This window comes from Herpailurus yagouaroundi, unplaced genomic scaffold, assembly GCF_014898765.1.
Source record: "Herpailurus yagouaroundi ecotype Mexico unplaced genomic scaffold, PumYag 203, whole genome shotgun sequence".
Classification (NCBI taxonomy): domain Eukaryota; kingdom Metazoa; phylum Chordata; class Mammalia; order Carnivora; family Felidae; genus Herpailurus; species Herpailurus yagouaroundi.
Genome location: NW_024412434.1, coordinates 17,659,943 through 17,684,551, shown reverse-complemented (window position 1 = coordinate 17,684,551; position 24,609 = coordinate 17,659,943). Strand labels below are relative to the sequence as shown.

Genomic DNA, 24,609 nt, shown 5'->3' with positions numbered 1-24,609 from the left:
TCACAATGTAAAGAATATGTTGCTCAGTGAAACTAATATTGACAACATAAAGTGTAGTTGACACGTCAGATTAACACTCAAGAGAATGGTCTTTTCTCTGTTATAATCTTAAGGGAGTCGAACGTTTGTCAATAAAGCAGGGAGCCTTCCTTTCCCGATAACCTCCTGATTTTAGGAAAGAAAACATGTGTACATTGATTTTGTGTTTTTCTTCCTCTTTAGAGCCAGATGATGAGTTATGGATTGGCTTAAATGACATCAAGATCCAAATGTATTTTGAGTGGAGCGATGGCACCCCAGTAACATTTACTAAATGGCTGCGGGGGGAACCAAGCCATGAAAACAACAGGCAGGAAGATTGCGTTGTAATGAAAGGCAAGGTAAGGCAACTGTATTTGCTGATGCCTAGCAAAAGCCACAGGGTATGTTCCGTTCTGCCTCACTTATTACATATTATTATTGTTTAGGTTGCTTCTAGTCTAGGTGATCTATCTGTGTTTCTATTGTTTGGCAAAGTCCAATTTTCAAGGGGAAGAGAAAAGCAGCAGACAGAAACATTTGGTGCAGGGATGAAATTAACCAGTAACCAACATATTCGTCTTGTTCCTGTGCTGGGTTCTAAATGGCAATACGTACAACTTGACTGATCACATTAGAGCTTTGGTTCAACTTTTGACTGGTTGCTCTGAGCAGACGCACTTAGATCTCTTCTGGGTTTCACCGTCTGCCATCTGTACCTGGAGAGCTGCGTTTGCTCTTGTAGGTTACGTGGAGATGTCAAATATGAAAAGATTGCTTCCACGGCCTCAGTAGGAGTTTAGTGATGGAAGAATATCATCAAGTTATCTTTTATTAATGGACGACGAACGCGGTGGTTAAGAGGCTGGGTCTGGATGCCTGGCTTATTTTCTCCTTTATGAAAAGGGCATACTAATTGTACCCAGCTTAACAGTGAGTGTAAGGATTGAATGGGTTAATGTGCATAACTAGTACGGTGACTGCCCCAAACCAGTTGTTCAATAAGTATTAGCTGCTGTTTCATCATTGTGGTTGTTTTTGTTGTGATTAATTGGTTTTTTTCTAATGTTTATTTACTTTTGAGAGAGAGAGAGAGAGAGACAGAGTCCGAGCAGGGGAGGGGCAGACAGAGAGGGAGACAGAGAATCCGAAGCAGGCTTCTGGCTGTGACCTGTCACATAGAGCCCCATGCGGGGCTCAAATTCACAAACTATGAGATCATGACCTGAGCCGCAGTCAGATGCTCAACCAACTGAACCATCCAGGTGCATTGTGATTAATTGAAAGCTTAAGAAAAGAGCAGGTATAAACTATTGAAAGGGTAGGCAGAAGTGTGTCCTGGGAAGAGGAAACCAGAAAACATCCTTCTTATAAAGAACTGAAGGACAATATGGCTGAAAGCACGGAGTTAGAGGTGGACGGACAGGTAGGAAAGCTGGCGAGTGTTGAGACTGAGAAAACATGCCTTAGCTGAGGAGTGGCTAAACCAACTTTTCAATGTATAGCTGTCACTCTGGCTGAAGATTGAGGACCAGATGGCAGTGGGTTGCAACTGAGTGAGAAATGAGGAACCAGAGGCAGACAATACAGAAGGAGTCTGTAGGAGACTGAAGGAGAGGAGAGGTCATTTTGATGTGCAGTCGTTGAGGAAGGGGGAGAAGGTGGAATCTGAAGCAGGCTGGGAGGCAGAGTCGTAGACCCAGGAGGACACTCCTCAGCACAAATTGGAAAAGGGAGGAGAGATGACTGGTTTCAAGGTGTGTTTTCAAGTTTGGTGTGTTGGGTGAGGGAGTTTGTCTGGAAGGCTTTCTCTGTACTTGGTCAACTTGAAAACAGCTGACGGGAGAGGCTGCATGTAGACCTTCTGTTGGTATAATCACTTAGGGGCTTACAAGCATTTTTAGTTTCTCTCTAGATCCTTCTACACTGTGGCATGGATAGCCATAGTATCAAAACATATTGGGGCCCCAATAGCTTTTCACCTTTGCAGCCGGAGTCAAATTTGCTGTTTACTTATAAAATGTCAATTCACCTTTCCTTTTCACAGATGCCATTTTTTTTTTCAACGTTTTATTTATTTTTGGGACAGAGAGAGACAGAGCATGAACGGGGGAGGGGCAGAGAGAGAGGGAGACACAGAATCGGAAACAGGCTCCAGGCTCTGAGCCATCAGCCCAGAGCCTGACGCAGGGCTCGAACTCACGGACCGCAAGATCATGACCTGGCTGAAGTCGGACGCTTAACCGACTGCGCCACCCAGGCGCCCCACACAGATGCCATTTTTCTCTTAAGAACCTCGAATCTTCGTTTTCCTTTCCTGAGACACCATTACAAGAAAATGGCCTCAGAGTGAAACAGCTGATAATCATTCATTTTTTTTCTCTTTGCTTTCCGTAGGACGGGTACTGGGCGGATAGGGCTTGTGAGCGGCCTCTTGACTACATCTGTAAGATGAAATCTCAAACCCAACCTTCAGGAACAGTAGAAGTAGAAAGCGGCTGCCGGAAAGTGAGTATAGAACATACGCAATCATTTCAGACCAGCAAATATTCTGTGATATCTTGGCTTTACTTTTGCCTGGGAAAGTGTTGTATCATTGTGATAGGTAGTCAGATGTTCTAACTTTTTAAATGTTCAACTGTTTGTTGGTAGTATTTGGTATTTGTTCTCCCTGAAGTCTTCTTCAGGTGCCCTCTACAGCTAATATGGGTGCATGTGATTCAGAACGTCGGGGGAATTCTCTCACCCCAAATGGGGGAGCTAGAACAGAGAATAAAACCACACACCCGTGGAACCTCGTGAGGGTAATGACAGTCAGATGGGTTATGGTCCTGGAAAGAAGGGTCACTGAGGTATTATTGGTGGTCGATGATCCCATAGGTGGTAGGAACACTTCCAGAAGATAACCATGAATTTCAGATAGCCAACTCTCCTGTCATTTTTCTCCACTTATAATATTTTTGAGAAGGCTACGTCTGACAGGGATACTTCGCAGTAGATCGCTGCATTGGGAGGGGAGAGATCCCACGAGCTGGTAGTAGCCGGCAGCCATCAGTTAAAGTGGATAAAGCTTCGCCATCTTACTGCCCATCCCCCTCACCTGTATCGCACTTGGCATTCTACCTCCCTGTAACTCTTCTAGTTCTTTGAGGTTGAAGCAAATGGCCTCTGTGAAGCGGTTTCTAAGCGCATAAAGAAACTCCAGAAGACAGGGTGTGGGGTTCTCATTTTCCTGTTTCACTGCTGAATTGCTCGTCTTCCTCTTTTCTTCCCTTCTCACTTCCCTTGGATACAAATAAAGTAGAAACCAATTTTCTTTCCAAGCATGTCATGTTGTGATCAGATCGTCTTATAACAGACACCAGAAAGCTGAGAGTTCATGAAACACAATTCAGTACTGTCCAAATAAACTAGAAGGAAACATTGAGCAGGGGCGCCTGGGTGGCTCAGTCAGTAAATTGTCTGATTTGGGCTTGGGTCACGATCTCATCATTGGTGAGTTTGAGCCCCGCGTTGGGCTCTGTGCTGACAGCTCAGAGCCTGGAACCTACATCAGATTCTGTGTCTTTCCTCTCTGCTCTCAAAAGTAAATAAACATTAATAAATTTAAGAAAAAAGAAACATTGAGCAGATACAGGAAATCAGAGACTGTTAGAGACATCAAGGATTTTTGTGATGATCAAAATCCTCCCTTTAATTTTTACGTTCTGGAAATTCAGCCCAGAGAAGCTTGGACTTTCTTAGGGTACCGAAGCAAGGCTAGAACCCCAGCATCCTGACCCCAGGTCTCTACACTTAGACCACTGGTTTTTCTACCAATGCACTTATGTATCCTTTGCCTAATCATATGCATATGTGTTTATGTGTGTATTATTGTAATTTTCTAGAAATAATAAATAGTCCTTAAATTTTATGACTTCTATACAATTAATCAAAGTTTATATATGTATCCATATATGTATGTATATATATGTATATATGTATATATATATATGTATATATGTATGTATATATATGTATATATGTATATATATGTATATATGTATGTATATATATGTATATATGTGTGTAACATATATATATAGTTTATATATGTATACATATACATAGCCCAGTCATTGTCATATCTACAACATGTGATAAAATCCAATTTAATCATTGGGGTAGTAATATGAAATATTAAAAAAAATATCCACAAGTGTTTGTTGAGTGTGGTTATTATGCCACCAATGACCTTCAAGGATAAATGCTATGTTCCTAATTAGAAGGGAAAACTAAAGCCCAGAGACGTTAAATAATTTGGCCAGTTTAAAAATACCTGCTGTTGGCATGACTTCTTCAGAGAGCTAGGAAGACTAGGAAAAAAATCCACTCACCGGTAAAGAAAGATAACAAGACTTAAAAATTTTTTTTATTTCTTTTTTGGTCTGGGCCTGGGCACGCGATGACGTGATCTTTTGGAGAATTCAAAACCACAGGCCTGATTTCAAGTTAATTTTTCACTTTGCTGCTACCTTTGTGGGAAATCTAGTGCAAAGTGGTCCTGAGTCGCTGATATTCCTGGGTGTCGGACAGAGGCAAATGTGAAAACTCTGTACACAGAAGTTCCCTTTTCCAGGCTGACGAGGAATCTCTCAGATGAGTTTGAAACCCAAAATTATAAAATCTACTACTGGGTGCTTTAGATGGTGGAATTAATGGGCATGACATTCCAGTGAATGTGTTTTTCTTTTAATGTGTATTTATTTATTTTGAGAGCGAGAGAGAGAGAGACAGACAGACAGACAGGGGTGGGGCAGGGGCAGAGAGAAGGAGAGAGAATCCCAAGCAGGCTCCGTGCTGACACGGGACTTCCTCCCATGAACCATGAGATCATAACCTGAGCCAAAATCAGGAGTCAGGTGCTTAACCGACTATGAATGTGTGTTTAAATATTTGCAGAAATAAAAGGTGAATTTAAAACTGTGGACCAACCAAACCAAGTTTTGTTATCCAGTGCTCTCATTATGATTCACTTCCAAATATTTTTTATTTCCATTAAGATTTATTTTATCCTCGAATTATTTAGAAGAGAGAGAGAGAGGGGAGAGAGAGAGAGAGAGAGAGAGAGAGAGAGAGAGTGTGTGTGGTTTTGGTGGTTGTGATGGGGATTTTGTTTGATTTTTAGTTTCTCAATAATTAGAAACTGATTTTAATTTCACTGCTTTGTGATTATATACAGTTTTGGTTGTTGTTACTTGCCGAGACTTTCTTTATGGTCTAGTTAATAGTCAGATTTTGTAAATATTCAGTGTGTGCTTGAACAGAATGATCTTTGATTGTTCGGTTCAGGGATCTTTATATATGGTGACTAGATAAGCTTTAACAATTTGTATATTTCGGATGTTCTGCATTCCTAGTATTTTGTCTCCTTGACGAAATATTCTCTTTACAGTGCTGTCAATGTTTGTTTTATGTGCTTTGAACTGCGTTATATCTTCCTGATGCGTCAGTCCTTGATAGTATAATTATTTTCCTTATTCATACTAATCCTTTTTTGACCAGAAAGTCAATTTTAAATTAATTGCTACAGAAGCTATCTTTTGCTTGGCATTTCCCTAGAAATGCCTGTTAGCTTTTAATAGTTCTATGTCATCGAATGGCTCTTGTAAAAATATATCTGCATTTTTATTTTTTATCTCATTTGAGGAACTCTTGGCCTTTTACTGGCAAATGTGAGTGTAGATTTTTTTTGCACATTTATATATTTGTATTTGTTTTACCATTTTGAGCTTTATTTCATTTACTGTTCTGTTTTCTTTCTATCTTGTTTGTCTTTTCCTGCATTCCACTAGTTCTCTGGAATATTTTTATCCCATTTTCCTCCTCTACAGGTTTGGGAATGATTCTATTTCTTTTTTTTTTTTTTTTCCAGTGGTTAACCTTATGTTTTTAACATGCATGTCTGACTTGAAGTTAATCAACATCTCTCCGCTTCCTGAACAAAATGAAGTTTATTATTCCACCTAAACATTATAACATTTTTTTTTTAACTTGGAAATCATGTTAGACTGTCAAAAAATTGAGAAAGAGAGTACAGAGAATTCCCCTGTGCCATCCACTCCCCCACCTTTGGTGAGAACTTCTCATGTGAGGCCTATAGTATCACAGCTAGGTAATTACGTGGATACAATATATTAACTAAACTGCACATCTTCCGTTTTTTTTTGTTTTGTTTCAAATAGGGACATTAAGGTTTATTTATCTCACAGGATTCTTGTAAGAATTAAATATGTAATACTGATAAACCTCTATTTTTAAAGTCTATCTCTAATTTTATTTTATGATTTTTTTTATAGTATTTTTTTAAAAATTTTATTTCAATCCAAGTCAGTTAACATACAGTGCAATAATGGTTTCCCGAGTAGAATTTAGTGATTCATCCCCTGCATATTACACCCAGTGCTCATCCCAACAAGTGCCTTCCTTAATGCCCATCATCCATGTAGCCCCTCCCCCCACCTCCCCTCCAGCAAGCCTCAGTTTGTTCTCTGTATTTAAGAGTCTCTTATGGGGACGCATGGGTGGCGCAGTCCGTTAAGCCTCCGACTTCAGCCAGGTCACCATCTCGCGGTCCGTGAGTTCGAGCCCCACGTCGGGCTCTGGGCTGATGGCTCGGAGCCTGGAGCCTATTTCCGATTCTGTGTCTCCCTCTCTCTCTGCCCCCCCCCCCCCGTTCATGCTCTGTCTCTCTCTGTCCCAAAAATAAATAAAAAATGTTGAAAAAAATTTTTTTTAAATAAAAAATAAGAGTCTCTTATGATTTGCCTCCCTCCCCGTTTTGATCTTATTTTCCCTTCCTTTGCCCTATGTTCATCTGTTTTGTTTCTTAAGTTCCACATATGAGTGAAGTCATAGGATACTGATCTTTTCCCACGGACTTATTTTGCTTAAACCACACATCTCGTTAATTTCCCGTTCTTTAACTTCCCACCTGCAATTAGTTATCTTTGCTGTTTGCACAGGCATTTAGACCTGGATTCACACACACATTTATTGGTTCCTTTGCTCAGTGTAGACTTTCAGCTCTCTTATTCCTCCTGATTTAAAATTCTTCCTTGACAAAGTAAAACTTTTAGTGATTCCTTCACTGGTGATTTCGGAGTGGAAAACTCTGTCTTTATCTGAAAATGTCTTGATCCACCCTTACCTTGCGTAATAATTTAGGTAGGTTGTTTTAAAATGCTGTCTGTATGGATGTGTGTGTGTGTGTGTGTGTGTGTGTGTGTGTGTGTGTGATATGATATATTTTAAAGTAGGCTTCACACCCAGCATGGAGCCCAACATAGGGTTGGAACTCGTGACCTGAGCTGAGATCAAGAGTCAAATGCTTAACTGACTGAACCGCTCAGGCGCCTCAGTGCTGTGTACATATTGTTTCGTTTTCTCCTGGCCTTTATTTTTGCCATTGGAATTCCCCTGTTATTAGACTAATTCTTCTTTTTATCCTTCTTTTAAAAAAAATTGTTAATGTTTATTCAGTTTTGAGAGAGACAGACAGACAGAACACAAGTTGGGGAGGAGCAGAGAGAGAGGGAGACATAGAATTTGAAGCAGGCTCCAGGATCCCATCTGTCAGCACAAAGCCCAGTGAGGGGTTCGAACCCACGAACTGCAAGATCATGACCTGAACTGAAGTCGGACCCTTAACCGACTGAGCCACCCAGGCACCCGTACTTTAAAAAAAAAGTTTACTTATTTATTTTAGAGAGAGACAGAGTGAAGGAGGTGGGGCAGAGAGAGAGGGAGAGAGAGAGAGAACTCCAAGCAGGCTCCACACTGTCAGCACAGAGCCCAACATGGGGCTGCAACTCATGAACAGTGAGATAATGACCTGAGCAAAAATCAAGAGTTGGGATGCTTTTTAAAAAAATTTTTTCTAATGTTATTTACTTATTTTTGAGAAAGACAGAGAAGTGTGAGCAAGAGAGAGACAGAGACTCAAGCAGGCTCTGCACTGTCAGTGAGGAGCCTGATGTGGGGATTGAACTCACAGAACAGTGAGATTATGACCTGAGCGGAAACTGAAAGTCAGACACTTAACCAACTGAGCTATCCATGCGCCCCAAGAGCTGGGATGCTTAACCGACTCAGCCACCCACACGTCCCTAACTCTTCTTTTTAAAAAGCGGCTACTTGTATTTTCTCTCTGATTGAGTTTAAGATCTACTCATTCTGCAGGCTTTTAGTACAATATGTTGAGCTTTGGATTAATTTTCTTCTCTTTGGTACTCAGTGTGCTTCTTCATTTTCAGAATGTATCTTTCTTTTTAAATCTTGAAAATTATTGGGGCACCTGGGTGGCTCAGTCGGTTGAGCGTCCGACTTTGGCTCCGGTCATGATCTCGTGGCTCGTGGGCTCAAGCCCCATGTCAGGCTCTGTGCTGACAGCTCAGAGCCTGGAGTCTCCTTTGGATTCGGTGTCTCCCTCCGTCTCAGCCCCTCCACCGCTCACATTCTGTCTCTCTCTGTCTCTCAAAAGTGAATAAATGTTAAAAAAAAATTTTTAATTATATGGGGTGCCTGGGTGGCTTAGTCCATTGAGCATCCAGCTTCGGCTCAGGTCATGATCTCACGGTTTGTGGGTTGGAGCCCTGCATTGGGCTCTGTGCTGAAAGCTTAGAGCCTGGAGCCTGTTTCAGATTCTGTGTCTCCCTGTCGCTCTGCTCCTCCCCCGCTCATGCTCTGTCTCTGTCTCTCCTTCACAAATAAGTAAAAACATTAAAAAAAATTAAAATCTTGAAGATGATCAGTCATTAATTTTATTTGGTGATTCTGAAACATTTCTTACTTTGATTTTCAACCTTCTCATTCTATTTTGTGTTTTCTGTCCGTGTTCTTTAAATGTCTTTTCATGTGCTCCTTACTCTGCTACATTCATTCGTTGACTAATCTTTCCAAAACTGCATTTCTATATTTTATTTGGCCATTGAGTTTTTAACTTCATGGTTTTCTTTTCTACAAATTCTGTTGTGTGTTCACATCCTCTTGTTCTTTGTTGATAACATTTTGTTCTTTAATTATTGATTCTCCTTCTTCCTTTGCCTTCTTTTGTCTTCTTTTGTTAAATCATCTGAAGCATGCTTATTTTTATGTTTTTTTCCCAGAAAGGCAATTCCTGACTTTCCTTGAATGTGAGCCTCACGTGGTTTGCAATTTTTGATTCAACCAGTCCCCGTCCCATCCCCAACCTAAGCCTCAAATGTCTTAGCCTCACATTACCTGTGTTGTAGAAATATTTCTATTGTGTGTTTCTGCATTTGACTTCTCTGAGTATCTAGGAGTCTCTCCTTTTGTAGACTGAGATTTATTTTATGTTTTTGGCTGCGGGTGCTAATACAATGCGAATGGCATCAAGTCGGGACCAGCACCCATCCCTGGCACAGAATTGGTATTTATTTTTAACAGAAGAACTTTTCTCCCTGCACCTAGAACCCCAGGCAGATAAGAAACTGTCATTTCTCGGTTCTGTGAGTAGAGTTTTTCACTCTCCTTTTTCGGAGGGGCTCCCATTAGTGGGTACCATCTTCGTGTAAGGACTTCAGTTCCATTCCCCTGCCTCAAGTGAGCTGATATGCTCATTTGTATGGAGATTAGTACCCCTGCCCTAGTACCATAATCTGAGGTTCGTGCACCATGGGGCAACTACAGTCTCAGCTTGAGTATTTCCCATTCTAGGTTTTAGTTTTCGATGTATTTTCGGTAACTGGAGACAACCTCTTCTTTCTCTTGAGCTCAAGTATGGAATTTTTTTCTTTATTGTTATCTTTTAAGTTTATTTATTTATTTTTGAGAGAGGCACAGGGTGGGGGAGAGAGAGCGAGAGAGAGAGAGAGAGAGAGAGAGAGAGAGAGAGAATCCCACGCAGGCTCCATGCTGTCAGCACGGAGCTGGAAGCGGGGCTCAGTCTCACAAACCGTGAGATTGCGACCTGAGCCCAAATCAAGAGTTGGGATGCTTAACCCACTGAGCCACCCGGGTGCCCCTATTGTAATGCTTTTATGTAGCATTTCTGGGTGTTTTAAGGATGGGAGAGGAACCATGCCAAATGGTGCTGCCAGAAGTTTGGTAAGTATTCTTCCAGGACCAGATGATACAGTTTCATAGTCATCATCTACTTTTGACGTCAGTGGGCAAATGAGCTTGCTACTCTGCCAATTATTTCCTGTGGTTACTCATTCTAATACTGAAATCTTACGCATTCTGTTCCGTTTCCCCAGTGAGTACTTCACACATCGCTTTTGTTAGAAGAGGTATCAGAAACAGAGAGAATGAATGCCCGGTCCCCAGTTTTGTGTCCTAATTTGTCATATGACAAACAACATTCTACTGTTTTCTTATTCACATGAGTAATTGTCATTGCATTTCAAACTTTTCAGATTTGTGTTCTTCAGATACCTCTGTTATTTAGCAATTTACATTTCATGATAGAGGAATTATTAAAATAATATTATTGAATAAATATCCACGATAATCTGCTTGATAACATTAATAGGGCTGGAAAAGACACGGCTTCTACTGCTACTTGATTGGACACACACTTTCAACATTTGCAGAAGCAAACCAAACCTGCGTAAATGAGAAGGCTTACTTAACAACTGTTGAAGACAGGTATGCAACTATTTTAAGTCTATTTTAATGCATGTCAAATAATGAAATGGTTTCACAGAAGCCTAAGTATCACCATGCTCTAAATTTCTGTAAATTACATATGATCTTGAGGTACGATTTGCAGAAGGAGTAGCATTGAAAATCATATCCTAATTTGGACTCTTCATTGTAAGCGCTATAAAATCTTTTGCTCCTTTTAGAACTTGAAAGCAATATTCAGTAACAAACGTTCATTATGTTATTATATGAATCATATAATTTCATTTCAGAAAAGTAATGTTCTCGCGAACATAGTTTATGGGCCTAACTTTTTTCTGATCGAGTATATACCAATTTTTTTAAAGCAGAAAAAGTACAATTTATTGGTTCACAAAGGCCACTTTCTATCTTTACCACCGTCTCCGCCAAAAAAAGGGTAGAGAGATTCACTGAATATTTTATTATTCCTTTACATTCTTCTGTTCATTTTCTTTTCTTTGCTTTGCTGGTTTTGCTAGACTGATACGTCCAGAAAAATCACATGAATGTAGAGGCTTTTATGTAACTTTTGACCTCTAGAGTACCAAACATCTTTGAGGTTTTAGTTTTTATTTATTTTTCCCTTAATCTTCACAAAGCACTGGATTAGACACAGAAGAAACTTAAAGAATTTTCTTTTTTTTTTTAATTTTTTTTCTTTTTTTTTTCAACGTTTATTTATTTTTGGGACAGAGAGAGACAGAGCATGAACGGGGGAGGGGCAGAGAGAGAGGGAGACACAGAATCAGAAACAGGCTCCAGGCTCCAAGCCATCAGCCCAGAGCCTGACGCGGGGCTCGAACTCACGGACCGCGAGATCGTGACCTGGCTGAAGTCAGACGCCCAACCGACTGCGCCACCCAGGCGCCCCTAAAGAATTTTCTTTTAATGTGTACTTATTTTTGAGAGGGAAAGAGAGAGAAACAGAGCATGAGAGGAGGAGGGGTAGAGAGAGGGGGAGACACAGAATCCGAAGCAGGCTCCAGGCTCTGAGCTGTCAGCACAGTGCCTGATGCAGGGCTCGAACTCACAAACCGTAAGGTCATGACCTGAGCCGAAGTGGGACGCTCAACCGACTGAGCCACTCAGGTGCCCCACGAAATTTAAAAATGTGCATTTGAGGGGCACCTGGGTGGCTCGGTCGGTTAAGCGTCTGACTTCGGCTCAGGTCATGATCTCACGGTCCGTGAGTTCGAGCCCTGCATCAGGCACTGTGCTGACAGCTCAGAGCCTGGAGCCTGTTTCGGATTCTGTGTCTCCCTCTCTCTCTGCCCCTCCCCTGTTCATGCTCTGTCTCTCTCTGTCTCAAAAATAAATAAACGTTGGGGCGCCTGGGTGGCGCAGTCGGTTAAGCGTCCGACTTCAGCCAGGTCACTATCTCGCGGTCCTTGAGTTCGAGCCCCGCGTCGGGCTCTGGGCTGATGGCTCAGAGCCTGGAGCCTGTTTCCGATTCTGTGTCTCCCTCTCTCTCTGCCCCTCGCCCGTTCATGCTCTGTCTCTCTCTGTCCCAAAATTAAATAAATGTTGAAAAAAAAAATTAAAAAAAAAAAAAAATAAATAAATAAACGTTAAAAAAAATTTTTTTTTAAAAATGTGCATTTGATTTGTTATAAAACAAGTCAAGACATAGTTTTAATACAATAAGTTTTATTCATTGCTTCTTAAGGCACACCTGATAAAAGGTAAAGAATGCTACTGTTCTGATCTTCACTGAGTGCACATTGATCCTGACTGATCAATTGATGAGTTGTTTTATTGATCTTTTGGTTTATTGTAGCAGAAATTTCCCTATATTTTAGGTTTGTTTTCCTTTGTATTGTCTACATTTCTATTCGGGAGCTCAGTAACTCTGTGCTTAAATTTTGTTTCTAGACTTTTGGGAGAAATTGGGTTTAGGACTTTAAACATTTTTTCTTTGTACAGTTGTGAGAATGAAATTATTCAATTGTGAGAAGTAAACATTCCGTTATCCTGGAAACTGTGAACATCACTTTTTTCACTTCTCTTTTGCTCCGAAGAAAAATTTTTGCCTACATTGCTGCCTCATTGTTTAATGTTTTATCTGTTAAGATCAACTTTGGTTGCTTTACAAACCAAATTGGGTCATTAGATGATGCCAAAGAGACAAGATCCAAAGAAAACCTTTGGAAATTGTGATTCTTCTCCTACTTCTTTCTACAGATCGAATCTCTGCTTCTCCGTATTCCTCAATAATTTTCTCTTCTGTTTCAGACCTGAGGGAAGAGAATAAAATTTGAGGGGTAATCCACACGGATTTTTCTGTCTGTATCATCTTTGATAACGTTACGACCTCGGGATTTACTTACCCAAGAACTGTGTCGGGCATTTGAAATAGTTGGAAAGTGGACTACTTTTTTAAACAGTGTATCTGAGAATGCTATAGTTTTCTCCTTTGCCTTTGCAGAATTCTCTTAGATTTTGGGGAGGGGCCGAGGGGCTGGTAAGGAGTGGACAGAAATGATTTGAGTATATTTGATTTTATTCATTCAGCTCCATGATAGTCCCCCCTCATTTCCTTAGTAGAAATTTGTATAATTTAAATGGCATATAACTTAAAACACAATATGTTTGAAGTACCAACTAAATCATAGCTCACACATGTAATTGACATGCTTTTCGTGTTGCTGTTTGGAAAAACTCACATTTCTAAATTTTAGTTAATTTTTTTCTTTTAAGATATGAACAAGCGTTTCTAACTAGTTTGGTTGGATTGAGGCCTGAAAGATATTTTTGGACAGGACTTTCAGATGTACAAAACAAAGGCACCTTTCAATGGACCATTGAGGAAAAGGTTCAGTTCACCCACTGGAATTCAGATATGCCAGGTATGAGCATTGCTTGGAGGTGAGGTTTTCATTCACCCTACAAGTCCATTGGGCAAAGCCTATTAGCCCTCCATGTACCTTTCCAAATATACTGCGTAGATTAATTGTGCTTGCGGCATTTTGTATTTCATTCTCTTTTGCTTTTTCTTTCTTTCTTAAAATTTTCTTTAAAAAAAATTTTTTTAACATTTATTTATTTTTGAGAACGAGAGAGACAGAGCATGAACAGGGGAGGATCAGAGAGAGAGGGAGACACAGAATCTGAAACAGGCTCCAGGCTCCAGGCTCTGAGTTGTCGGCGCAGAGCCCGACACAGGGCTCGAACTCACTGACCGTGAGATCATGACCTGAGCTGAAGTCAGACGCTTAACCGACTGAGCCACCCAGGCGCCCCTAACATTTCTAATTAGTTCACAGTCGTCTAAGAAAACAGGGAAGTAAAACTAGTAGTTGTCTGGTATTGGTCTGTTTGAAAAATATGTATGAAATCCTAAATAACCACAGACGTTCCAGACAGTTAACTTATGTTTGTAAACTTAAAACTATATTAAAGAGATTTAAAGTTTGGCCTTGCAGAGATGAGTGGAAATATTAGTATGTTTCAGGGGCATGACACCGCGCAGAAATGCCGCATCCTCCAGAGCAAATGTTTTGTTGTGTCTGGGCTAAACACTAAAGCAAGACTGTTCGCTCAAGCGCCTGGATTTACTACGTGGCTTAATAAATCCTGATCTTCAGAAGTTCTTTTAATTTGTATTCTCAAATTATTGACAAATAAGGAAAATAGGACAGTAATTTGGATAGTGTGATTCTTGGTGAGTTCTTGAATGTTCTGAAAACAATACGATTTCAGTTTATTTTTATTAAAAAATTTTTTTTTTGTAATCTTCATTTATTTTTGAGAGAGAGACAGAGTACAAGTGGGGGAAGGAGCAGAGAGAGGGAGACACAGAATCCGAAGCAGGCTCCAGGCTCCGAGCTGTCAGCACAAAGCCTGATGCAGGGCTCAAGCTCACTAATGGGAGATCATGACCTGAGCTGAACTCAGATGCTTAACTGACTGAGCTACCCAGGAGCCCCAACGATTTCAGTTTATTTTTAAATTAACTGGGCAGGAGAATAAGAGCTGACTATACACTTTTGTTGTTGTTGTTGTTGTTGTTGTTGTTGTTGTTGTTAAGTATCGGTCGGAGTGGTAATGGTAATTTTTACTTCTAGGCCCTACTCTTTCATTTTCCTCGTGTTGCTCCTTCAGCAGTGGGACTCTGAAAGCTTAATCCTGGAATGTCCCTAGGGAATAAAAATGGATGAAATCAGAGCCATAGGGAATCAGAGATCTTAGAGAAAATGTTTTGAAAAAGATGCGCCTCCCCAGAACTTTGAGGTTTCTCTCTAGACGCTTAATGTCCGTTAAAGGAACAGTAAGAGGACATCTCACTCCAGCAAAGACTCCTACTATTTTCAAAGTTCTTTCTGAATGAATTACTATTTGGAAATAATCACACCTGTAAAACAGATTTATAAAGTATTAAGCTGATTATAGTCCCCATTGTCTATGCTTTTTTTATCCTTGAAAGCTGACACTCATCACTACTCTGTAAAGTAGGTGGTGATATTTGCCTTGTGAGATAAGGAAGCAAGTTCAAGGGTAGTTGAGTATTCAACGAATAACGAAAATCTCTAGCTCACTTGTGTCTCCCTTTGAAGTATGTGATGAATTTCTGTCCTGAGAGACCCCCAAGGCCTGTGGGGTGGAGGAGGGGACTCTTAGAAACGTTTTCTTAAAAAAAGAAAAAAAAAAAACCCATGAACCCCCCTGTTTTTGCCATTGTGGTAAATTTTGTTCTACTGAAATTATTGTATCATTAAGTACCTACGTGGGGGGCACCCTGCCCGATGTTAGAAACACGAAATGCTATCAGAACCCTGACGTCTGAGCTCATAATTCCGTTAGGGATTTTGGCCACACAAATAAAAGGTCACCAACAGTTCAAAATAGTAGAAAGGAGTTGCCAAATGCGGCCGTAATTTCTCCTCTATATCTTCTCTTCACCTGAGGAGCGTGTGGCCCTGGGTGACCCTCGGGTCTGACCTGCGAGCGGGGCCGGCCGGCAGTAGCTCCTGCTAAGTGAATTTTCCTTTATGTATTGAATACAGGGCGAAAAGCAGGATGTGTCGCCATGAGAACTGGACTTGCAGGGGGCTTGTGGGATGTTGTGAGATGCGAAGAGAAAGCAAAATTTGTGTGCAAACACTGGGCCGAGGGAGTGACTCGCCCACCAGCGCCCACAACAACTCCCGAACCCAAATGTCCGGAGGAATGGGGCGCCAGCAGTAAAACGAGCTTGTGTTTCAAGGTGACTGTCATCTGCTAAGCTAAGAAAGAACGTGGACTGCGTTTCAGCCTCAAAAGTCACGCGAGGAATTAAAACGGAGCCCCAAATCGCGGTGCTCAGGCTCTACCTGTAGAAAGTCTAATTCTCTGAATCTGGAAGGGGAGCTGGGCTTCTGTGTTTTCAAAAGCTCCCCTCGGGTACATGCTAATGACCGGTTGCCTTTGGAGCTGCAAACACGACTCACAGCAGCTTTCTTCACGCGCTCTGCTTCGTCACCCTCCCACTGTCCCCACCCCACCCCCAGGCTGCCTTGCCCTCCTCTGAGCTTGCACTTTTCATGAAAATGTCTGTTTCCCCTCATGCTATCCCATCACGTCCCATTTTGCCCTGGTCTCAGAGCCCAAGCTTTTAGGTAGTTGCACTGAAAGAAGAGTCTACATTAATGCCAAATGGTCATCTAGGAGGTGATGCTCCATTGTTGTGATTTAGCCCCCCCTCCCCCGGTTGTTATGCCCGATGGGCGATGAGAGCGTTACTAAGTAGGGGCACGTTCCGTGTCCTTTAAATGACGAGTTGATATCCTGCTCTCATTTTATACCTTCCAAGTTCACACCGTCCATTTTCTCCTTATGCAGTCAAGTTGACCAAAACAAACAGACAAAAACCTCAGTGAATTATGCATTTGGGTCTTTTTTTTTTTTTTTTTTTTTTTTCACTCTTGTAGGTCATATCCTTTCTTGAGAAAGTTGGATTTGGTCACATACAGAAATGTGCTTTTCGACCCCTTAATGATATTGTTCTTTAGCGTCCCACTCCCAGGACCTCTTTTATTCAGACCCTTTGGTCGCATGTGGCCATGGTGTGCCTTGTAAGACAGTTAGGTAAGGCTGAGGGAAAACTTGAATTACTAATGTGTATCAGAATGAGGCTGTTTAGTCTTCTGTAACTCAAGGGGTGTGGGTAGTTGGGTTAGTCATTCCCACTACTGACAGTGGAGATTGCTAAATACTTGTTCAATCCTGATTAGCAGGTCAGGGCTAAATGCATAATTTACATAGAAGGGGATGCATTGGGCCAAGGCAAGAGAGGATTTTGGAAATGGGCTAATTGAGGACTAATACAAAGCAAATCAGGTGTTCATTGTTGCATCTGGAAACTTTTGGTGTACTACACAAAGGCCAGGCTCGTCCTATACACAGCCATTCACCTGGGGGTGGTAGGCTATGGAGATTTGTAGCAGGATTTTGCGAGACGTGGCAGAATTCTCCAGAGCTGGGAAGTGAATGAGGGTTCTGGTAGAGATGCTATCCTGGTGGATATTCAACACATTGAAATATGTGCTTCATTAGAAAATTATAGAGTTTTAGAGGTGCTTATGTACGTTTGTTTGGAAATATATAGACCGTCTTTGTACATATTAAGATGTGGGAACTATTAATAAAATTCAGGTGATAGTAAATTTATTTAAGAAAACGAAGTCTTATATCATAGTCTAGCAGGTTGCAGTGCCCACAGAGTCTTGGGAGTTAATGGTGTGGAAGCTTGCTCAAGGCACTTCTGTCCAGAGAGCTCAAGTTAGGGTCAAGGTGAAGATTGCCTTGGGTTGCTTGGTGATGGCTGGGCAGCCCTAGTCCATTGGAAGCCAACCCCATTTCCCACAAGCCTGTAATGGTGGGGAGCATGACTCATGAGAAATAGTGAATGAAAATTATAAAAGTTGACGGATACAGCGGACTTCTATACTATTTGCATACTGATAGGTATTTCTTAGTCTGGAATTCCATTTCACTGTAGCCCTCTGGATAATAGAAGATATTCCCTAACTTATATAATCTATTACAATTTAATGCAGCTGTAAGGAAAAAAAGACAAGGCCATTGTAAAAGACACAAGCAATGAAATATTGAGACTGTCAGGTGTTTGTTCAAGCTAGGCAGGATAACAAACTATGCCACAATTTTTGTTTTTTGAAGTTTTCCTTCCTTACTTTTCCTGTATCAAAAGTGTTTTTTTCTTTCTCATTTCAATGCTGCTTTTCCCATCTAACCAAATTAATTCTGCCAAATGCATCAAACTTCTAACACTTTAATCTAATTTCTTCTGTGCTATGAAGTATTTTTATTTTCTAAGGTTTTCTCAACAAAACCACCCCACATGTTTTGTTACCCAAATACGTACTCCTACATTGATTTTCAACCAAGAGAATTACATTGTTTTACACCATAGCAGTGTCTTTCTATAAAATGAAATCTCATCAAAAGTAAATAATTATTTCTCTTGCTTTGATAAGCTATGAAGTATAAAATAACTTCTGAAACTATATCATCTTTAGCTGTTTGCAAAAGGAAAACATGAGAAGAAAACATGGTTTGAATCTCGAGATTTTTGTAAAGCTCTGGGTGGTGATCTAGCTAGTATCAATAATAAAGAGGAACAGCAAGCAATATGGCGATTAATAGCGTAAGTGTCTTTTGTATATAATATTCCTTTTACCTATTTGATGCTCTGATGTTGAGAAAAGTCTTACATTTCTGAAATTGTTGACTCATAATGCTACCTTGAGTGGCTGTATTATATCCCAAATCCATAGGAGCTTTTTTTATCTAGTTTCACTTACAAATGCTTTAATTTTATCGAATGATATGAATTACTCTATGAAAGTACATGTTATTAAGTGAATAAATGAATGACTTTCTTGCAGTGCTTTATAATGATATATTCTCAAGTGGTGGCTCCTTTTGAGGATATTCATGGGCTGTACCAAAACACGCAGTTGCATACTGCTTATAGTCATTGAATCTTTTTACCTGTGTACTAATTTAGGTTTCAAAGACAACTTTCAAATTTGATTAGCTCTCATATTTGTCTCATTAGGTAACCATAGAAATCTCGTTAAGTAACCAGACTTGTTTCATCCAATAGTATGAGCTGTCTTTATGTCTTGTAAATTGCAGGGCTACCGGGACGTACCATGAACTGTTTTGGTTGGGACTTACGTATGGAAGTCCTTCAGAGGGCTTTGTTTGGAGTGACGGTTCTCCTGTGAGTAATATGATTTGATACATTGTTTTCTCACTTTATCATGTATTTATTTCGATGTTACCCTTTGGCTTAATCCAAGTATTTGGTGAAACGTGTTTTTATGATAGCTAGTAACATTTTTCTATGCAAAAATAAATCCAATTCTAGGATCATTATTCTGCCCCTGCCCTAATTTAGTTCTGTTCACCCAAGGTATAAGCATAACTGGCTGGATTAAAAAAAAAAAAATTTAGAAAACTCATTTAGGTAGCTTGAATAAAATAATGCTTTCATTCTATCAGGCAAAATTGGTGTGCAAGTAGTTAAACTTCTTAAAAGTTTGGTATTTTTAAATTTTTATTTTATTTTTATTTTTTAGTGACAGCGTGGGTGGGGGAGAGGGGCAGGGGGAGAAAGACAGAGAATCTTAAGCAAGCTGAGCATGGAGCCTGATATGGGGTCTGATCTCACGACCCTGGGATTATGACCTGAGCCAGAGTCAAAAGTCAGACACTCAACCAACTGAGCCACCCAAGTGCCCCAGAAATTGAGTTTTAAACAAGTGTTGGTGAGGATGCAGAGAAAAAGGAACCCTTGTGCACTGTTGGTAGGAATGCAAACTGATACAGCCACTGTGGAAAACAGTATGGACGATCCTCAAAAAGCTAAAAATAGGGGTACCTGGGTGGCTCAGTCAGTTGAGTGTCAGACTTTGGCTCAGGTCATGATCTTGCATTTTTTGAGTTTGAGCCCCACATCAGGCTCCCTCCCGTCAGCACAGAGCCTGCTTTGGATTCTCTGTCCCCCTCTCTCTGCCCCCCAATGGCTTGTGCTCTCCCAAAAAATAAATACTTTTTAAGAAACTTAAAAATAGAACTACCATATAATTCAGTAATTGCACTACTGGGTATTTAACCCCAAAACACAAAAACACTAATTCATAGGTGTGCCTGTACCCCTGTGTTTATTGCAGCATTATTTACAATAGCTAAACTATGGAAGCAGCCCAAGTGCCCATCAACATTTATGTTTATTCAGCCATAAAATTCCAGAATATTATTCAGCCATAAAAACGAATGAAATCTTGCCATCTGTAACAACATGAATGGAGCTAGAGAATATAATTCTGGCTGAAATAAGTCAGTCAGAGAAAGACAAATATCATATGATTTCACTCATATGTGGAATTCAAGAAACAAAACAAATGAGCAAAGGAAAAAAGAGAGAGGCAAATCAAGAAATGGACTCTTAACTATAGAGAACAAACTGATGGTTTCTAGAGGGGAGGGAGGTGGGTGAGATAGGTGAAGGGGATTAAGAGTGCACTTACCATGATGAGCACTGAATAATGTATAGAACTGTTGAGTCACTGTATTGTATACCCGAAACAAATATAACACTGTATGTTAACTATACTGGAATTAAAATTTAAAACTTAATATAAAAAGTTGAGTGTTTTATAGCTTCTTATAGAGCAAGAGATCTGGAAACAATTTTTGAGAATCCATTAATAACCATTGGGCCTTGTCAACCTTCCCCATTCCTAAGAATGGGGAAGTGTGAGGCTTTGACACGTGTTGGCAGTATTTAGTGGTCTGGTCATCCAAGGAAGTGATTTTGTGTAATTTCAGTTCTACCTCCTCTTATAACCCATCAGCAACTTTTCAAGGCACTTGAGTAAGGTGATTTCTTTGATAGCTCCATTGACACTTGGATTTCATATTGATATTTCTGGAAAATGCTTAGCCTAAAACTCTGTTGGGTATGATTCTACACTGAAACCTGCAAGGAGTTCTACACCCAGCCCTCCATTTATTTCCACTGTTCTTTTAGGCGGAGTTATGTAGCTTTGTTAACGGCATTTCGTAAGTCTTTTTCTTTTATTATAAAAACTAATTATATTTCTCTATCCTACCTATAAAGAGAAAGTTTCCAACGTCACACTGAAATATTACCACTTAAGAATGGGTTAGAGATTTAGGAACACCCAATACTGACAAGTGGAGCTTTTTTGCTGGGTTTTTCCTATATAGAAATCCCACTTTAAAGGCCCTGGATCCATTCTATCAATAAGACCAAAGAAAATGTTATAATAATAGCATATTCTATTCATCTTTGAAAGTTTCCGTGTAGTGAAAGCTATTTCTTTCCAATCCATTTTCATAAACCTTGCTTTCAAAACAAAGCTATTGCAAAAAAAGTGGATGGATTAAAAAATGTTAATATACCTTCCCTTTCTTTCTTTTGTTTAGATAAATGATTGCCAATGGCCTGATTTAAATGACGTACGTAATTAATGATTGCGATGTAATGTTTCTGACATAGGTTTCATATGAAAATTGGGCTTATGGAGAACCTAATAATTATCAAAATGTTGAATACTGTGGCGAGTTGAAAGGTGACTCTGGTATGTCCTGGAATGATATTAACTGTGAACATCTTAACAACTGGATTTGCCAGATACAAAAAGGTATGGTAACCTGTCCTCTATTCTATCTCACCCTGGAGAACTAACCTCCTGATATCCCAGTGTTTTCCTTTTATTAGCAGAACCAAACAGACAAAATAACCAAATAAGGGAACTGGCAGGGGCCATCATTTCACAGGATAAGAATGAAGTCACTGAGCACAGATAAATGTTCCAAAGGAACAGAAGATCAAAAGGCCACCCGGGAATCCTGGATGACAGTCACGTCCTCTAAAATAGTTCCCACGAGCTGTGATTCTGGCTCAGGTTCTACAGGGGTGGGAGTTGGTGGGCGTTCTACCCTGTAAGTAGAGTAGTACGCATGCTGTTTCTTCTTTGGTATATTCACCCTCTGACCTATGTTAGCCATCCAGTAGGTAAAAGTTTCCCAACATCCGAATATTCTAAATGTTGATTTCTTAAATAAATATTCAACACAAAGAACAAACACCATTTTGGGGCCCTGATGCTATTATAGCCACTATGTTTATGATTGTCAAAAAGTTATCAGTGTATACTTTAAGTCATGATCTGGGACTCAGAAAGTTCCACATATCCAAGTCAGGCATTGAGGTCAGAGGATCCAGGTTCTTCTGTTAAGATAAAGGAGCAAACAGACCTTCCCTTGAACCACAATATACATAATCTTCCTCATTTTAAAACAGTTTGTGGAACCACATTGCCCTCTGCTGTTGGAGAACCTTGGCTACTGTCCCAACTCCACTGCTAGAGACCCTGGGTTGCTCTCGTGCTGTCTGCTTGTTTTCCTCACTCCTGCATAGATGAGTGCTTTCAAAGTTTTCAGAGTAGAGGAATAAAGAGTGGCCAGTTTTTCTTTAGAAGTCTCCTAGCTACCAATGACTACGTAAGTTTCCTTACATGTTATTAGTAACTCTGTTCTTCCAGATGTTAACTACATTAAGCCAAAAGCTGGGTAACCTGATTCCTTTTATCAGATTCCAATGAAGTCCAGATATATCATTAACTCCTTGGAAAGAAAAATATTTCATTTACCTTTTAGGATAAGATACATTTAATAAACATAATATTCTTTGGAAAAAAACATTTTATAAGTAAATAGTGTATCTTTAATGGTTTCAAATAATGAAATTTTAAGTAAGTCCACGGCTCATTATAAAATGTGTAATTGTCACCCTGACATTTATTAAATATCTTCTACATACCAATAATGCACATAATTTATCCTACCCCTTTACACATACTACTAACTCCTTTTAGCAGTTGACAGAGTTGAAGGTAGGCAATTTAAACCCCAGTTTGATTTGAAACTAGGCTTTCTGATTCTAAAACTCGTGTTCCTTTCTTCCCTTTTGATGACACTATTTGTTGGGTCTGAAAAGTGTCTTCCAATTTCTAGTGGCTATTACTGTACTAATTCTCTTAGCCTTCATTCTTCTCCTCTACAACATGCTAGGGCAATTGAGGAGTAGAAGAGAGGGAGAGAAGGAAGAGCTACATTTTAAGCTGTTTTGACCCACGAAAATAGGAAAATTAGAAGGAGATATGATTGCGGAAGTTCATGCACACTTTATAATCTGGTTTTCTTTTGTTTTCCAGGACAAACACCAAAACCTGAGCCAACACCAGCTCCTCAAGACAGTAGGTGTTTCCTTATTTCGTGATCTCCACACTGATAGCCTTTTTTGCTCTTTCCTTTCCTTTCCTTCACCCAGGAAGAACAGAGTTCTTAATATCTCTGAGAACCTTGTGGGAGTATGGATCGTTTCCTCCAGACAAATGCTCATAGGCACAAAAGCAAAGCATTTTAATACACTGTGTCAAGGGCTCTTGAATCAAACCCAAGGGCCCAGGTTTTCTCTTTAGTACTCTATTAGTTCCCCATGGCTGCTGTAACAAATTACCACAAAGTTGGTGGCTTCAAGCAAAGCACATTTATTCCCCCTTACAGGTCTGGAGGTCAGAAACAGGAGCTCAGTTTCACTGGGCCAAAATTGGTAAGGCCATGCTTCCTCCCGTGGTTCTAGGGGAGAATCTGATTCCTTGTCTTTACCACCTTCTAGAACTGCATCCCTTAAAGTTAGCTTGTGTCCCCCCTCCTGCACCCTGAAAAACCAGCAATGTAGCAATCTTGCTTCTTTTGTCACGTGGCTTTCTTCTTCTGCAGTCAGATCTCCCTCTTTAAGGATACTTGCGATTACATTAGGGCCCACCCAGATAATCTAGGATAATGGCTCCATCTAAAGACCCTGAATTTAATCACGATCAACCACGATTTTAATCAAGATGTTCCACTTCTTCGGGTAGATTTGTTTCTAGGTATTTTATGGGTTTTGGTGCAACTGTAAATGGGATCGATTCCTTGATTTCTCTTTCTGTTGCTTCATTATTGGTGTATAAGAATGCAACTGATTTCTCACAGCTTTCACTTCTTGAACTCAGAACATCATAGGTCCAGGTATGTAAGTTGTGTTTGCTATGTGATCCCTTTCATGAAAGTAGCACTGGGAGTTCTTTCACCCAATGATGATACATAGGACTTAATGGATAAGATAGAGTTCCAGATCTGGTGCAGAGTGGATCTCTGCCCTTAGGTAATTCAGTCTGTGTTGGGCATAAATATCCTGCTCATTCTGGGCTCTCAGACTTGCTGATACCTCTGACAAAGCTACTCTGCCCTTTTTACTTTGGTGCGGCACACGTACGAGATTCTTGAATTTGTCGAGGGAAAATTTATCACCCTTTTCCATTCATTTTTCAGATCCGCCAGTCACCGAAGATGGGTGGGTTATCTACAAAGACTACCAGTATTACTTTAGCAAAGAAAAGGAGACCATGGACAACGCCCGAGCATTTTGCAGGAGGAACTTCGGTGATCTTGTTTCTATTCAGAGTGAAAGTAAAAAGAAGTTTCTATGGAAATATGTAAGAATATGATTAATTTAAGAATGAAACAGTGACATGTGATAAGCAAAGATAATATCCACTACCTGTGGGTTGTATCCTGTGGTGCAATTTCAAATGAGGGGCTAAATTTCAAGTTTCTAAGGCCAGGGGAAGACATGAATGCCAGAGGAGAGGTGGGTGGTGGCCATAACAGAAATGAATGACCTCATTGCTTAGATATTCAATGCAGAATCATAGCATCCAGAAGCAGTTTTTAGTCTCGGCTTGGTAAGGACCCATATGTGATGACTTTGAGTTCACCAACTGGATTTTCAGAGATTATAATTCTTAACTAGTTGTTATGTATCAATCCTGGACCCTCTGGTTT

The 24,609-nt window shown here is 40.2% G+C and overlaps 1 protein-coding gene across 1 annotated transcript in view; it reads left to right on the top strand.

Annotated features, from left to right (window-relative positions):
* MRC1 (mannose receptor C-type 1) overlaps positions 1-24,609 on the top strand; it is a 100,321-nt gene that overhangs the window by 46,096 nt on the left and 29,616 nt on the right. The window contains 10 exon segments of the mRNA XM_040451294.1: positions 223-380; positions 2,416-2,526; positions 10,553-10,668; positions 13,384-13,532; positions 15,690-15,889; positions 18,201-18,328; positions 18,823-18,910; positions 21,215-21,359; positions 22,935-22,976; positions 24,097-24,260. Of these exon segments, the coding sequence (XP_040307228.1) occupies positions 223-380; positions 2,416-2,526; positions 10,553-10,668; positions 13,384-13,532; positions 15,690-15,889; positions 18,201-18,328; positions 18,823-18,910; positions 21,215-21,359; positions 22,935-22,976; positions 24,097-24,260 (1,301 nt within the window).